The 17647-nt window shown below is 37.7% G+C and overlaps 1 protein-coding gene across 2 annotated transcripts in view; it reads right to left on the bottom strand.

Moving 5' to 3' along the window:
- The window catches only part of LOC150080267 (ATP synthase subunit C lysine N-methyltransferase), an 86175-nt gene that overhangs the window by 12714 nt on the left and 55814 nt on the right, over positions 1-17647 (bottom strand). The window contains exon 4 of one of the 2 annotated variants that reach the window (XM_090381259.1): positions 10234-10284. The exons of the other annotated variant lie outside the window; for it this stretch is intronic. Coding sequence (XP_090237385.1) covers positions 10234-10284 — 51 coding nt within the window. The remainder of the gene's footprint in view (positions 1-10233; positions 10285-17647) is intronic. 2 annotated transcript variants of the gene reach the window in all.

Here is a 17647-nt window from a genome sequence, read left to right as displayed (position 1 = left end):
GTTTTGACCAGCACTTCAAATTTATTTACTATACTTCTAGCATTGGTGTACACGCAAGTATACATATACCTATTTTTACTCTTAGTTACCCTAGCACAACCCATGTATTTACTTGTTCCACGATGATTCTCAGCAGCCCTTAAAATCCCAACTACCTCACTTTCCAGGTTGCTGCTCATTCCAATAGAAGCAGTGCAAGAATCACTTTCACCTCTGCCTGCAGTCTGTGAATAACACAGCCTCGATAGCATCAGCAAATATTCTCGCACCCTTTCTCTTTAAGTGTATTCCTTTCCTGTAGAGGCAGTCTCTCTTGTTAACAAGCATAGATCACACTGAGAAAAATTCTACCCAATGAGCCTTGCACAATCTCTCTAGGGCCAAACTGATTGACAAGGCTCTCTGATATTTCAACAATATCATATACCCCCTCCTATCATGTCTGGGCAAAATTGCAGATACCTTCAAATTTAAATCTAACTTGCGCCTTTTTTTCAACATTGACCTGTACTTGTTAAGTAAGTCTGCAGATCTCCTATCCTTAATGTCATTAGTGCCAACGTGTACAACAATATCACCCTTTGTGCACTTAAAAGATGATATCTGCTCTACAACATCATAAACTTTTGCCCCTGGCAGACATACCCTGGTCCTATTGCGCCTATTCTTTTTGCCCAATATATTTCCCATCTCCCTGACATATTGTCAGGGTCACTGTCAATAACTAGCTTTTGTGGGACCAGTGCATTCTGCTCTGAAAGTTGTCATTGTGTTGCCTGATGATGAAGTGCAAGCTCTGGCTTTGAAGTGGGCAGCTGAGAGCTTGATGGGTCACCGAATTTGTCCTTCAAGGGCATCTATCCTGCCTTTCAAGCTCTCATAAAGGCCCATAACAACACTGAGTTTGTTTGTTATTTGGTTTTCAGGAGCATTAGCAAATAAGGCCATATTACTCCGGGGATATGCGGTGGTCATTTCTTGATCTTTTCCGCATCCGCCGTATTTGGTGGTCACAGCTCGAACCCCAGTCTAATCAAGAAGCGTGTGCTACGCACTGCTGCTCCTGTCCACCTGGCTACGGAGGTGCCACAATGCTGAGTCGGCGCCTAACCTCTTCACACTGCTTACATTGAGCGCACACACAAAGACACCCCCCTTGGCAACATCATATCCCATCCTAGAAAGTTCTGCAAACATCTCACACGTTACACATTTCTTTAGGCCGTGATACGTTGGAGAATTGCTCCCTTCGGTTTCCCCCACCCACAGCACTCCCATTACTTTGCTGCTCTAGTCTGGGGCATGATTTCTGTTTCAATATGATTCAATTAATTAACAATGAAAATTAATAAGATTAATAAATTTATTTGATTAATTTACTATACTATCTTGACTATACAAAACTATACTAAGCTAATGCAGTAATTTGATAGTTGTATCTTAGCTATCAAATTCAAGATATACGTTATCAAGTTACACTCGACCATAACGATCACAATGCTAAATCAGTTGTATCCTTAGCTAAATACAAAAGATATATGCCCAAAAAGTGAATAAAACCTTCAAAATACTTATTTATTACAATTAAAACCCTATTATTCTTCTACGCGACTGAATTAAAACCCTATTATTCTTCTATGCTATAGAATTACGCTACAATATTCCAGCCAAAACACCAATACAATAGTGGTAAGAGTAGCGAGTTGTAACTTACAAAGTCATTAGCTAAATTTAAAAAAATACAGTAACGAACGCTACTAAGCCTATTTAATCTATTTGTAAAACACAAATTTAATATGTTAACTAATCAAAAAATACAACAGATATAAAAGATGATTAACCCTTTCAAAATACTTATTTATTACAATTTAAATATCCTTACACTACAATATTCCCACCAAAAACACTGCTGGAAATAGCGAGTTGTAACTTACAAAATCACTGGCTAAATTGATGTCAAAGAACATAGAAACAGGGCAGTTGAAAGGCTTTTTTGTCTTTCTACTCCCCAAACTGAGAAAAATAATACCTTTACCTGTGAATATGTAGTATGTGAACATATATATATTTCAAATATATAATAAAATAATTTCATCAAAATTCTCTTCCTACTGGGACCATCTTATGGTCTAGTGTGTCTTATTATTCAACAAATGCAGCATACAATATCCACAAATATAGCAGAACAAGTCGTCTAGAGATAACTTGCACACCTTTGTTTAGTTTACTTAAAGTGAATTGTGATTCTGTCAGCACACCGACAGAACCTGAGCTATCAGCAGATTTTTTTTTTCTTCTTTTTTTTGTTTATACAGTAGACTTTCAGAATAATGGCACCTTCGGGGATTGAAGGTGCCGTTATTTCGATTTTTATTTTATCTAGAAACTTTTATTTTTATAATATATATGTGATGCAGAAATAATGAGGCTGAATAAGATGGAAGAGGTAAACAAGAAGATGGAAGAGGTAGACATTGCTATGCTATACTTAGATGTCATCTATCAACAAACAACTGGTTTGACAATCAGTATTCAGCCCATTGGCAATATACATACAGCAGATTGCTTGTTACCCAACGGCCAAGTGATAACAACGGTTGTCTATATTTCTCCTAACAGTAACATACAGGATATAATGGAGTTCATTCATTTCATTTTGCTACTGTACTTAATTCAAGGTGCAGTGCTGTTAAAGAAAAATTTACATAAAATACCCATGATCATGAGTGGCGATTTCAATGTTAACTTCGGATTGGAAGAAACTAAACCACTAATTACTTACCTGTACGAAATGTTCGATCTAACTCTAATCCCTCAATTTCAACTACAAGATCAGGTACCTCAATCAATTCTGTTTTTCAGAGACATTTAGATACGTTGCAATCGCAAGTATATGTCTCTTACTTTAGTTATCATAAATCCATTGTATCTTGTTTTTTAGCTGAAATTATGGAAATTTGTGAATGATCAATAAAATATTTATAATAAAAAGCTCTTTTATTTCATAAATAATATATACAAATCAAAATACCTAAAAGAAACACAAAGGATGTTTCACATAAAACCATCTACTAAGCGTACTCAGCACATGTGTCACATTTTGTCCGATTTACAGCTCAGATCAAAAGTCAGTTTGCTTTTAGATATGAATTACAGACTTATTTTTCAACCGTTATATAAGAAGTTTCGGAATGTTATTTTTCAATATTACAAAAAATAGCATTAACAGAGACATATGATGCAAGAAACCAAGCTTACATAGCATCAGCCAAATAAAAAAAAAAAAAAAAAAAAACCTTCCTATTTCACCCATTCACTCACTCCAAGTGCTTGTCTAGTTCTGCCTTGAACTCATTTAAGTTGTCAACCTCCACTACGACAGATGGAAGTTTGTTGCAACTATCAACCACCTGCTGGCTAAAGGCAAATTTCTGCACATCTATTCTACAAATTAAAGCATACTAATGCAGTTTCTCAAATATAGGTGGAAGTAAACGTGTTAATGCACAACAGAGCACGGAAGAAGAGACCCTATCACATGCAATTGTGTGTGACTAGTGAAATAAGTATTCCAAAGACTATGAAAAAGTTGCTAACCTACTGCTTGTTCATATGCAGCTGTAGAGTTTGTAGATGTGAATGTTCACAGTGTCATGGAGCTGATTTGTGAAAACAGACTAACTATAATGTGCAATAAGGCTTAAGTTTTGCAAATTACAAGTGTCTGGAGATTAGGCACCGGCAATATGATCTCACAGAGGTGTATAAAGCCTTGAATGGTTTGAGCATGCTCAATGCCGATGGGATTCTTCCTCTTGCTCAGAATAATCACATGAGAGGATAGATGAGCACTTAATCACATGTAGGATAGATGTGCACAAATTTGCCTTTAGCCAGCGAGTAGTTGGTTGGTGGAACAGACTTCCATCGCTTGTTGTGGAAGTTGATAGCCTAAATAAATTTAAGGCTCAGCTGGACAGGTATTTCAAACGAACAGAGGGGTGAAGTGGAAGTGGTTTTTTTTTTTTTTTTTTTTTTTTGGCTGATGCTGCATAAGCTTGCTTTCTTGCATCATATGCCTCTACTAATGCAAGTGTACATAGGTGTTGGAAGTACAGAGGGAATTATTCATGGACACTTACACTGCCCTAAAATTAATATCTGAACACTCTTCTGTTGATAGTAATATTAACTTGTTTGCACACAAGGATACTCTTGTGTGCAATGAAGGAACATTTGAGAAGGCAGAAATTCAAAGCAGATAATGCCGTATAAGCTTGCTTTCTTGCATCATACGCCTCTACTAATGCTTGTTTGTTTGTTTGGGAATTTCTTGGGCGCATCGGCAACTATGGCCATAGTGCGCCAACTCTCCTAATGCTAATGCTAATGATAGTTGGTCACATCCTACCTCAGCACCACATGTTAGACACAATTATAAATATGTTCATGGGCTTCCAAGTAGACAATAATACAATTGTGAATGTACGATGCTGCGATCAGCAGAGTTAAGAGACTTGCAGCATGGAAAAATAATAGGGTGCCACATAACCAATTGGTCTATACATGACATTTCAACAGCATTGAAGATATCTAGTTCAATGACTGGTGATGTGTTCTGCAAATGGAAGTGAGCTGGTGCTGAAACCATGGTTTCGCCTGGGAACACAAAATGACCTGGAAAATCCCTTAAAACTGATGGAACATTACAGGAGAGCCCTCCAAAATCATAGCTGACGTTGCAGCATACCTCAGCCCTCAGTGAGACAAGTGGGACATATATCAGCACAAGTACAGTGTGCTTTGTTTGTTTTAGGATTTTATGGCGCATTAGCATCTAAGACTATAATGCGCCAAGTCAAAATAGTGCAGTGTGTAGAATGCAACATAATACGGATTACCACAGTTGTGCAGCTTTCCACAAGTTGCTAATCACCCAGAATAATGCCAGATGCTGTCTGGCTTGGTGCAAAGACCCACTGTTCTTGGACTTCCGACTAATGAGGGGGCATAAATTCAAATTGAGGAAAGACAGTTATAGAATACATGTGTGGAAATTTGCCTTTAGCCAACAGGTTGTTGATTGCTGGAACAAATTTCCATCTGTTGTTGTTGTTGTTGTGGAAGTTGATAACTTAAATAAATTCAAGGAGGAACTGAACAATCGTTTAGAGGAAATGCAGATGTGTGAAATGTTTTTTTTTTGGCTGATGCTACATAAGCTTGCATTCTTGCATCATATGCCTCTACTAATGTTAATGCTAATGGAAGAATGCGATTTGGAGTGATGTCATGGTACATAGTCTACAAGTGTGATGATTGTGCTGTAGTCATAAAATTAGCAGTAAGTATACTCTATGAATGTTACCAAAAGCAGAGTATACTATGCATATCAGGCTTATTAATTGCAGTTTATTTATATGAAGCACATACCATTCCCCTGTGAAAGGATAGGCTTTTCTATGTAAACATATTCATTTATTATAAAATTCGGTTAATAAGTATTACAAAGTTCTTTTTCACCCTGTGAGAAATAAATATTGTCATTTGGTATGTTTATTACAAATCTTGGCAGAGCAATCCGATTATTGCCCTAGGCCACATGGCTCCCTACTTCCCGAAGGATGGCACTGACTTGTTTGAAATTAGCTTTGTGTAAACAAAAGCAGTTCATGGTACCTACAAAAAGCCAAATGCACTCTGAGAAACATCTCTCTGAAGGATGAGTTGTTAAATTAACAAAATAAAAAGTTTTTCTAAGTTGTTTACATGTACTCCCCTCGCTCTCCACAGGAATAAGCTCAGTTGCAATTGTTACCCCAATTCAGAGAGAGTCTTTTGCTATCATATACAGCAATCTATTTTTTGTGCCATTTTATCTGAGCTGATGTCTTTTGCAGAACTTGTGTCTTTTTTTATATTAAATCTTATCTAACAGTGTTGTGGCAACAAAACATAGACAGACAGAAATAAGCCTGGAAATTAAACTAAAAATTATACAAGAGGCTGATAGGATGGAAAGAAGCAAAATGGACATTACTTTATCTACAATACTGAAAAACCGAAAAAGACTTGAAGAAGTGTGTGACACTGGACCAGAGATGAAAAACAGGAAACAAATTAGTGGTGCAAAACACGAGGAGCTTGAAACAAAACTTTTTGAGTGGTATCAAAAAATGCATGCATATAATTTGCCAATATCGGGTCCAATTTTGCAAGAAAAGGCAAATTATCTAGCTCAGCAACATGGGATTAGCGACTTCAAATGCAGCAGTGGCTGGCTCCAAAGATTTAAAGCCAGGAATAACTTGGTTTCGCGAAATGTTTGCAGTGAGTCTGGATTAGTCGACAAAGAAAAGGCTACAGACTGGTTGTGTTCCGTACGGTCCATCCTTGAAAAATATGAGGCAAAGGATATTTTTAATCTTGACGAGACAGGTTTATCTTATAATTTCCCGTCAAACAAAACATTTGCTGTTCGAAAAGAGTCTTGTCATGGTGGAAAATTAAGTAAACAAAGACTCACTGTTCTGTTATTCTGCAATTCAGATGGCAGTACAAAACTATGCCCACTTGTGATTGGTAAGTTTTCCAAGCCGTGTTTTAAAGCAGTTAACCAACTTCCCTGTGATTATCAGGCCAATAGAAGTGCTTGGTGGTCAAAATTTTTCAGTCTTGGTTATCAAAATTGGACAGAAGAATGCCTTCAGAAAAAAGGGACATTTTGACGATTCTAGACTGTTGTACAGCACATTCTGCCGAGACACTTAAGTTGACAAATATACGACTGTTGTTTTTAACCCCCCCCCAATACCACCAGTTTAATGCAACCACTGGATCAAGGCATTATTTATAACCTCAAGAGAGCATATAGAGCCCGCCTGATAAGGTACTTGATCTGCAACATAGAAGGAGGGAACAATTTTCAGCCAAATTGGAATGTCTTGGATGCTATCCATAATCTTGTTATTGCTTGGGAAAGTATTACATCAAGTAATATTCAACTGCATCAGAAAGAGTGGCTTTGGAGAGAACATCATCGAAAAACATGGTCCAGCAGATGAATGTGATAGCAACAGTGAGGAATGGAGGGATTTGAAGGAGCATATGGATATTGGTGAATTTGAGGAGTTTGTGAAGGTGGATGATGAAGTTGCTACCACTACAACGCCAACACGAGAAGATCTGCTGGGTACCAAACAAAACGATGTTTTTGTTACCAGCAACAGCAAAAGTGAAGAAGCAAGTACACTGCCATCTAAAAAAGATGCCCAAAATGCAATGAACATAATATAGAATGTGTTGGCCTGCAGTAACATTGATAAAGAAACAACTGTTGCATTTGATAACGTCTGTGCTGTAGTTAAAAATGCACATAGGACAAAAACTGTGCAAACAACATTGAATTCTTTCTTTAAATTAGATTAATTTATTAAAAAGTTAATAGTTTGTATGTCTCCTTTTATATTGAGATTGTAATTCTTTTTACAGTGATACTAAAATATTGCATATATCAAAATATATACTGTACAATATTTTCATTTCTGTTAATATTGCTTTTCTCTTAGTTTATCTTACAAATAAAATAAAATCTTTAAAAAATATGCTATTAATGTATTGTTAGACAAGGCTTTTGTTTTTATTTTTATTCTTAGATATACAGTAGTTACCGAAAAAAAAAAAAAAAAAAGGTAAAATTTTGACACTTTTGGGGGTACCTTGTTACTACAAATCTTGTTATTACAAAACGTGAAAATTTAGGTCCCTTGAACTTTGTATTAACGAGATTCCACTGTATATATATTATATATACTGCATATTTACTTATACAGGGTGTCTCAAAAATATTGGTACAAATGTTTAGGGGAGGTAGGTAACATCTAAAGGAATATGAATCGCATAGGAACCCATAACCGCAAACGTCACGGGGAAAGTAGTAGCAGAGGCACAAGAATCAGAAATGACACAAGACAGTAATTAGTGGCAAACATTTATTTGACATAATATTAACAAAGGAGTACGAGATGGATGCATTTCATGATGTTACAACAGATGCTCGAAGGTTCCACCATGAGACACGATGCATGCGTGACACCGACACAGCATGGACTGGCGGACATGGTCGAACACACCTGGAGTTTCTTTGACAGCAGCAGCAGCGTAGACGAGTCTCGCCACGAGATCCCTTTCTGTCTCCACAGGCGATTCATACATGATAGATTTGAGGGCCCCCACAGAAAGAAATCAAGGCTCAATAAATCAGGTGAGCGTTGGGGCCAGGCAACGGGTCCACCACGGTCAATCCATCGACGCCCAAAACGCCTGTTCAAATGGTCATGAACACACCTTCCATAATGGGCAGGCGCCCTGTCATGTTGAAACCAAATGTTGCATCTCACATTTGCTGGAACATCGTCAAGTAACCCTGGTAGAACTTGTTCAAGAAAGATCCGATATTTAGCAGAGTTCATGCGGGATGGTAACAGGTATGGGCCGACTAAGCAGTCACCGACCATACCTGCCCACACATTTATTGCGAAGCAATGTTGTGCCGCATGGGGGCACACACCGTGTGGTCCCTGTGCTAATCCATACACTAGGTGCATGTCTGCCTGCTCACAGTTCATATATCGATGCATGCTCTTTGTGCAGCAACTACTGCTTGAATGAGTAAACCAGAAATTTTCTCTCTCCCGAACTGATGAACAGCGCCGTGTACCAAATCACGGTGACATTTCCGGTTATGGGTTCCTATGTGATTCACATTCCTTTAGATATTACCTACCTCCCCTAAACGTTTGTACCAATATTTTTGAGACACCCTGTATATATATATATATATATATATATATATATATATGGCATAGATATTAAAAATAATAGACCTATAAGTATTGCCTAAGAATCAAATTCTAATAAATTTATTTTTTTAATTTTTAGTAAATACAGTATTTTAATATTTGTTTTTACAAGTCAGCACGAATTGTTGAGGCGGCTTCCATCCTGCAGTGGGTTGATAATGGCTGCACTTTACCTTTTTTTTTTTTTTTACAAGTCATTCAAAAACCAGAAGGTATATGCTAATCACCCAAAAAAATCCATAGGGTATGCGGCATATACCCTCCACTACAGCCTGGTATGGTGAATGCCAAAAAAAACTGCCTGCTGGACTGGATATTCCATAAATAAAGCTTGGCAGCGGTAGCATGATGGTCTGGGGCTGTTTTTCGTGGTTTGGCCTGGGACGATTAGTTGCTTTGGAAAAAACCACAAATGCTGAGGTTCGTCTAGATGTCATGGACAATAATGCATTACCTACAAGAGCTGTTCAATAAAGAACGATCATAATGATCATAATTTTTTTTTACAATTGCTTGTAAACCTTTTTTTTACAATAGGCGTTTTTGTAAAATACTGTATGTCAGACCAGATCAATCTCGAACTGCTCTTAATAAAACTTTATTAATAAATAGAATAGTAGTAAGTCTAACTGAAGTTTATCTTAGCCACACAGCTCTATACTGATGAACTACTGTGTCAGAACTTGCAAAAGATTCCAATTGCTGATAATACCTGGAATTTTGTGACACCCTTTGTATCTATCTGTCTATATGATTTTGTTAGCAGGGATAAGGAGGTGATTGTCCCCTTGTATAAGGCAATGGTCAGGTCTCACCTTGAGTACTGAATACAGGTCTGGAGGCCTCATTTTAGGAAGCATGTAAAGCTGCTGGAATGAGTACAGAGAAGGGCAACGAGACTGGTGAGTGGAACAATGGGTTACTCTTATGAATAAAAGCTAAAGTTCTGCAAACTGCAGTGCAGTGTCTGGAGACTAGGCACCTGTGAGGTGATCTAATTGAGATGTATGAGGCTGTGAATGGTTTGAGCAAGCTCTATGCTGATGAATTTCTTCCTCATGCCAGATTACTCACCTGAGGGGACATAAATTCATATTGAGGAAAGACAATAGTAGAACAGATGTTCGGAAATTTGCCTTTAGCCAGCAGGTGGTTGACAGTTGCAACAGACTTCCATCTGTTGTAGTGGAGGTCAACAACTTAAATAAGTTCATGGCAGAATTAGACAAACATTTGGAGTTAATGGATGGGTGAAATTGGAAGGGTTTTTTATTTATTTATTTTTTTTTTTTCCTGATGCTATATAAGCTTGCTTTCTTGCATCAATATGCCTCTACTAATGCTAAACATAAATATATAATATAAAACTTACCATTTCTTCTACTCCAAATATTATTATGTTATTATACTGTATTAGATTTACCTGAAAAAAACAAAAAACAAATAAATAAAAAATAACACACACACACACACACACACACACACACACACACACACACACACACACACACACACACACACACACACACACACACACACACACACACACACACACACACAAATGAAACTACATCGTAAACTATGTTTTGATGGGCAACTATATGTTCTGCATTTCATTCCCCTCCTTCGATTCCTGATATATATTTATAATACTCCTTGATTTTTATTATATTTAATCATATCATAATTATGGCTTTATTTCATTATTCCAATATTTTATACTTTTATTCTTATCAATAAGAACTCAAACAATGTAAAATATTAAGCCAACCCTATTGCACTCAGCAACATTAGATGCTGTTTTGTTGTGTATACCATCGAATGAATATTATATGATAATAGGGAATAAAGGCAATAATATTATTATTATTATTAGAATTAGTAGTAGTAATACTGGCAAATGATGCAAGGAAGCAAGCTTATACAGCATCACCAAAAAAAAAAAAAAAAAAAAACCTATCTACCTCATCTGTTATTTCCTTCTGATAATATGTCTATTTCTTCGTTAAACTGATTCAAGTTAGCATTAGCATTAGCAGAGGCATATGATGCAAGAAAGCAAGCTTATGCAGCATCAGCCAAAAAAAACCCTTCCACTTCACCCCTCCGTTCGTTCGAAAACCAACTACCCGCTGGCTAAAGGCAAATTTCACACATCTATTCTACATGTCTTTCCTCAGTTTGAATTTATGCCCTCTCAGGTGATTATTCTGAGCAAGAGGCAGTATCCCATCAGCACTCAGCATGCTCAAACCATTCAAGGCTTTGTACACCTCTATCAGATCACCTCGCCGGTGCCTAGTCTCCAGACACTGTAATTTGCAAAACTTAAGCCTTTCTTCGTAAGAGCAACCCTTCATACCGTTCACTAACCTTGTTGCCCTTCTCTGTACTCGTTCCAGCAGCTCTACATCCTTCTTGAAATGAGGCCTCCAGACCTGTATACAGTACTCAAGGTGCGGCTTGACCATTACCTTATACAAGGGAATAATCACCTTCCTATCCCTGCTAGAAAAATTCCTGTATATCACTGATAAGACACCATGAGCTACTCTTGCAGCCCATCTCCACTGCTCAGAGAACTTCATATCTGCCTGCACATTTACCCCCAGGTCCTTTTCATTCTCTACCACTGTCAGTGTAGTACCACAGAGTTGATACGTTGCTCTGGGGTTGCTGTTTCCCATATGTAGTACTTTACATTTGTCAATGTTAAACTTCATTTGCCACCACTCAGGCCATCTGCTCAACCTTTCCAGATCCTGTTGCAGCAGCATAGCGTCAGTAGCGTCCTTAACAACTCTGCCAACCTTTGTATCGTCTGCAAACTTGGACATTAAGCTTGATATACCATCATCAATATTATTTATAAATACAGAAAACAACAATGGACCCAACACTGAACCCTGAGGGACTCCACTAATAACATTAGTCCACGATGAGCAGTGTCCATTAATTACCACTCTCTGTCTTCTCCCACTCAACTATCCCTTTATCCATAGCAACAATTTGCCACCAATGCCACACTGCTCCAATTTGTGCAGTAGTCTTCCATGTGCAACAGTATCAAAGGCCTTTCTAAGATCCAAATATATAATATCAAATTATTCCCTGCATCCAATTCTTTTGTGACTACATCATAGTATCATCATCAAATTGGTCATAGAATCATCATCAAATTTGTCTTGCCTGACCAATTTGATGACTACATCATATTTTGATGTAGTCATCAAAATTTGATAACTACATCAAAATATATAGTCTGACCAATTTGATGATGACTACATCATCAAATTGGTCAGGCAATTCCCTTAACAAAACCATGCATAAATTCCCTTAACAAAACCATGCTGTGTCCGAGCTATAGCTGAAGTCTTGTCAAGATGATCCTGCAGTGCTTCTTTAACCAGTGCTTCCATTAATTTTCCTGGAACAGAAATTAAACTCACAGGTCTATAATTACTTGTGTCAGCCTTTGATCCTCCTTTGTGAATTGGGGTTACATTTGCACATCTCCAGTCTGTGGGTACCTCCCCTGAGTCCAAGGAAGCTCTCATAATTATGGCTAACAGATTGCTTACTTCCTTTTCTGCCTCCTTTAATATAACTGGATAGATCCCATCTACCCCAGGTGCCTTTCTTGTATTTATCTTCAACAATTTCTCCTCCACTTTACTCTCAATTATTACAAGATCATCTAGCTCACTGCCAGTGTTTACTTCATCTATGGCATTCCCCTTCCTGAATAACTCCTCATGTGTGAATGTAGATGCGAAATATTGATTTAGTTTGTTAGCTACCTGAGCAGGATCATGAACAGTTGAACCATCGATATCAAGTGGACCAATCTGATTCATCCCCTTCCTTCTATAGTTTACATAAGTAAAGAACGCCTTGCTGTTTTTCTTTGCATCCCTTGCCAAAGATTTCTCGTAATCTGCCTTCGCCTGCCTAACCTCCCTCCTTTGTAACTTGGTTTCAGATCAACTTATATCTATCATAGGCTTCTGTGTCACATGTTAATTTATATGTATCCCATGCATTTTTCTTCTCTGACATATGTCTCATTAGTTCATCTGACATCCATTTAGGCCTGGACCTTGAACAATATTTCTTAGTTGGTATGTAAAGCCTAATAGCTTCCAAGATAAGTTCTTTGAATGCTTCCCATTTTGAGTTTGCTGTTGGTAACATCATCAGTTGGTCCCACTGTATAGAATTTAAATACTGTCTCAGATCATCGTAGTCACCTTTACGAAAGCAATAACCCTTCCCTTTACCCCTGATGGTAGTTACCTCCTTGAGTAAATCCCACTTCAGCACACTGTGATCACTGCCACCTAGTGGTTCCTGTATCTGCAAATTCTTAATGCATGAAGAATCACTACTGATAATCAAATCAAGAGTATTGCTCCCTCTAGTTGCCTCCCGAACATGCTGATTTAGAAAACAATCATCCAATAAATCCACAAAAGCCTTGCTAGTGTGTGAGTGACCAACCCACAAATTCCAGTCAATATCTGAGAAATTAAAAATTAAAATGTGGAAGTTATCCACTTCCACAATGCCAGATGGTAGTTTGTTACAGCAATCAATTACTTTCTGACTGAAAGCAAATTTTCATACATCTATCCTGCAGCCATCCTTTTTCAATTCTGAGAAAGAGTTTGAATACCATCATCATCATTAAGATTACTCAATCCATTTAAAGCCTTAAACACTTAATCAGGTTTCCTTGCAAGTGCATAGGTTTCAAGCTCTGCAATTTTCAAAACTGAAATCTCTTGTGGTAAGAGTACCTCTTTTTTTTTTTCTTAACTAATTTGGTTGCAATCCTCCGCACCTGTTCCAAGAGATCCATATCTTAATTAAATGTGACTTTCAGACCTGTAAACAGTACAGGTCTGGAAGCCATAGACCTGTACTGCAGACAGGATGTGGCCTAACCATTTCTTTATATAATGGGATGGGATAATCACCGCTTTTTCCCTGTTAGCAAAGTTCTTATATATCATTGACAGAACCTCATCGGCTGTTGCAGCCTGTCTACACTGCTCAGAGAACTTCATGTAAGACTGCAAAATTACTCCTAGGTCTCATTCATTCTCCACCACCTAACTCATATGTTATTCTGAGATTACTGCTGCCCACATGCAGTATCTTGCATTTACCAATTTTAAACCTCAAATGCCACTTCTCAGCCTATATGCCTAATTTATCTAGGTCTTTTTGTAGTATGCCTTGTTTGCTGTAATTAAACCTCTGTGTCATTTTTAAACTAAAACCATAGGTGTGATGTGCCTTCATCAATACTGTTAATAAATACCTTAAATAGTAAGGGACCCAGCACTGAAATTTGAGGGTCACCACTATTAACATTAGTCCAAGAAGAGCAGTGCCCATTAATATCCACTCTCTGCCTTCTACCACTTAACCATCCCTTTATCTATAGCAGAATCTTGTCAGTAATGCCACAATTCTCCAATTTGTACAGCAGTCTTTCATGTAGGACAGTATCAAAAGCTTTACTGAAATCTAAGATGACGTCAAAAATTTACTATTTGCATCCAGTTCCTTTGTTACTGTATCATAGTAGCTAATCACAATTGGTTAGACAAAATCCTCCCCCTCCCACCATAACAAACCCATCATGTGATTTCCATATAATTTCATTCCTGGTAATATGATACTGTCATACTTTTTTAACCACTGACTTTTATCTTAAACAGAAGTCAAGCTTACAGGCCTATAATTGCTCATGTGACCCTGTGTGAACAGGCAATACATTTGCATGCCTCCAATCTATAGAAACTTCCCTTTGAATCCAAGGATGCTCTTTAATTATGGTCAAGAGTTTTTTTTTTTTGGTGTGGTGCTGCTTCTAATATAACTGGATAGATTCCATCAGCTCCCAGATACTTTATTTACTTTTAGCCTCAAATTCACTTTCCTCTCAGTTATCACAAAATCATTTAGCACCCAATTATAACTTTGTATACTTCTGGCATTTCCATCGCTAAAAACTTCTGTATGTATGTTAGTAAAGGAATGAACCACATAGTGGACCAAGGTGGTTCATTCCTTTACCTCTAGTGTTAACATAACCAAAGAACTCTTTGCTCCTTTTCTTTGCATTCTTAACCAACGACTTCTCATAATCTGCCTTAGCTTGCCTCTTAGTTGGGATAAAAAGCATAGTAGTTTCTATGATTACATCCATAAATGCCTCCTATTTAGAATTTAGAGTTGGTAATGTCATCAGCTGATCCAACTGAAGGGAATTTAAATACTGTTTAAGACCACTGTAGTTGCCTTAAGAAAAGCAAAATCCCTTTTCCTTACCTTTGACAGTTGTTATATCTTTAAGTATATCCCACATCATATATATACTGTATATAAAGTTGTTATATCTTTAAGTATATCCCACAATATATTATAATCACTGCCACCTAATGTTTCCTCTAAATGAATATTCTTAATGCATGATGAGTCACTGCCAGTAATCATATCAAGAGTATTGCTTTTTCTAGTTGCTTCTCTAACACACTCCTGTAGAAGAGTTATCCAATAAATCCAAAAATTTCTGCTACTGTGTGAGTGACCAACTCCCAAGTTCCTGTCAATATCTGGTAAGTTAAAGTCTCCCATTACACACTATTCACCTTCCAAAAGGTAACAGTAGAACAAATTAATCAAAATGAGGATACAAATCTATCAGAGGAGTGATTCTCAATAGTGTATCCAATAAAGTGGACTATTAAAGAACTGGAAGATGGGTTGCTAAAAATCTGTAATAATTTTGTAAGTAATACTTTAAATGTGCCAGACCACAGCCATGAGTCTCGGCCACTATGTACACAACTGTTTGTGTACACACATATTGAATAGGTCTTTTCATTGGTTACATGTATGAGAAAGGCTCATATGCATGAATGGAATATTCTAATCTTGATGTCATTCCCTAAAAACACACACACATGTTGGGCAGTAATAAGCATTAGTAAATATCAATAGGAAGTAACACCACTTATATTACATTAGCATTAGAAAGGACACATGATGCAAGAAAGCAAGCTTATACAGCAACAGCCAAAAAAAAAAAAAAAAAAAAAACACAAACCCCACTTCTCATTTCACTCATCCATCTGCTCCAAATGTTTGTCTAGTTCTGCCTTGAATCTGTTTAAGCTATCAACTTCTACAATGACAGATGGAAGTTTGTTCCAGCAATCAACCACCTGCTGGCTAAAGGCAAACTTTCGCACATCTATCCTACAACTGTCTTTCTTTGATTTGAATTTATGCCTTCTCGGGTGATTATTCTGAGCAAGAAGAAGAATCCCATCAGCACTGAGCATGCTCAAACCATTCAAACCTTTATACACCTCAATCAGATCACCTCATAGGTGCCTAGTCTCCAGACACTGTAATTTGCAAAAATTAAGCTTTTCTTCATAAGAACAACCCTTTGTTCCATTCAATAATCGTGTTGCCCTTCTCTCTACTCGTTCCAGCAGCTCTACATTTCGAGACCTGTATACAGTACTCAACGTGTGGCCTCACCATTGCCTTATACAAGGGGATAATCACCTCCTTATCCCTGCTAGAAAAATTCCTATATATCATTGACAAGACACCATGAGCTACTCTTGCAGACTGTCTGCACTGCTCAAAAAACTTCATATCTGCCTGCACTGCTCAAAAAACTTCATATCTGCCTGCACAATTACCCTAGGTCCTTTTCACTCTCTACCTCTGTCAGTGTAGTAGCACACAGTTGATACATTACTCTGGGGATACTGCTTCCCATATGCAGTACTTTACATTTGTCAATGTTAAAGTTCAGTTGCCACCTCTCAGCCCATCTATTCAACTTTTCTAGATCCTGTTGCAGCAGCATCATGTCATTAGTTTTAACCCTGCCGACCTTCGTATCGTCTGCAAACTTGGACGTTAAGCCTGATATACCATCATCAATATCATTATGCAATTCTGCCCAGACACGATAGGAGGGAGTATATGATGAGAGCCTTGTCGATCAATTCGGCCCTGGAAAGATTGTGCAAGGCTCAAAGGGTAGAATTTTTTTCAGCCTGGACTGTACTTGTTAACAGGAGAGATTGCTTCTACAAGGATGGGATACACTTAAATAGAAAGGGTGCAAGAATATTTGCTGATGCTATCGAGGCAGTGTTAGGTGGGTCGGAAAACTGCTAGCTTGGGGGGGAAACAAAGACGAATAGATTAACAGTAGCCACCGGCAGAAGTGAAAGAGATTCTTGCACTGCTTCTATTGGAATGAGCAGAAGCCTGAAAAACAAGATGCAGCATATTTCAGAGACTGCTGGGAGTCATTGCGGTACAAGTAAACACATGGGTTGTGTTAGGGTAGCTAAGAATAGAAATAGGTGCATGTATACTTGTGTGTACACCAATGCTAGGAGTTTAGTAAATAAATTTGATGAATTTGAGGTATTGCTCAAAACATCAAAGGCAGATATTGTTGGGATATCAGAGACGTGGTGTCACACAGATATAAGGAATGCAGAACTGGAATTTGGGGCGTACAACGTCTACAGAAAGGATAGACTGGATAGGAAGGGAGGAGGGGTTATGCTATTACTTAATAAATACATAAAATCCAAGGAAGTGAAGCCAGTGGACATCGCTGGACAGTGCAGTGTTGAGTAAGTTTGGTGTGACATAAGCATTGGGAGATCAAAATTGAGAGTAGGAGTGTGCTATAGGCCTAATGACTCTGATGAGTATAATAAGAAACTGTACAG

The sequence above is a fragment of the Mastigoproctus giganteus genome, chromosome 9 (genome assembly GCF_048544385.1).
Source record: "Mastigoproctus giganteus isolate SK-2022 chromosome 9, ASM4854438v1, whole genome shotgun sequence".
NCBI classification, from domain to species: Eukaryota; Metazoa; Arthropoda; class Arachnida; order Uropygi; family Thelyphonidae; genus Mastigoproctus; species Mastigoproctus giganteus.
Note: the sequence above shows the minus strand (reverse complement) of the source record. Positions and strands in the feature narration are given on the sequence as shown.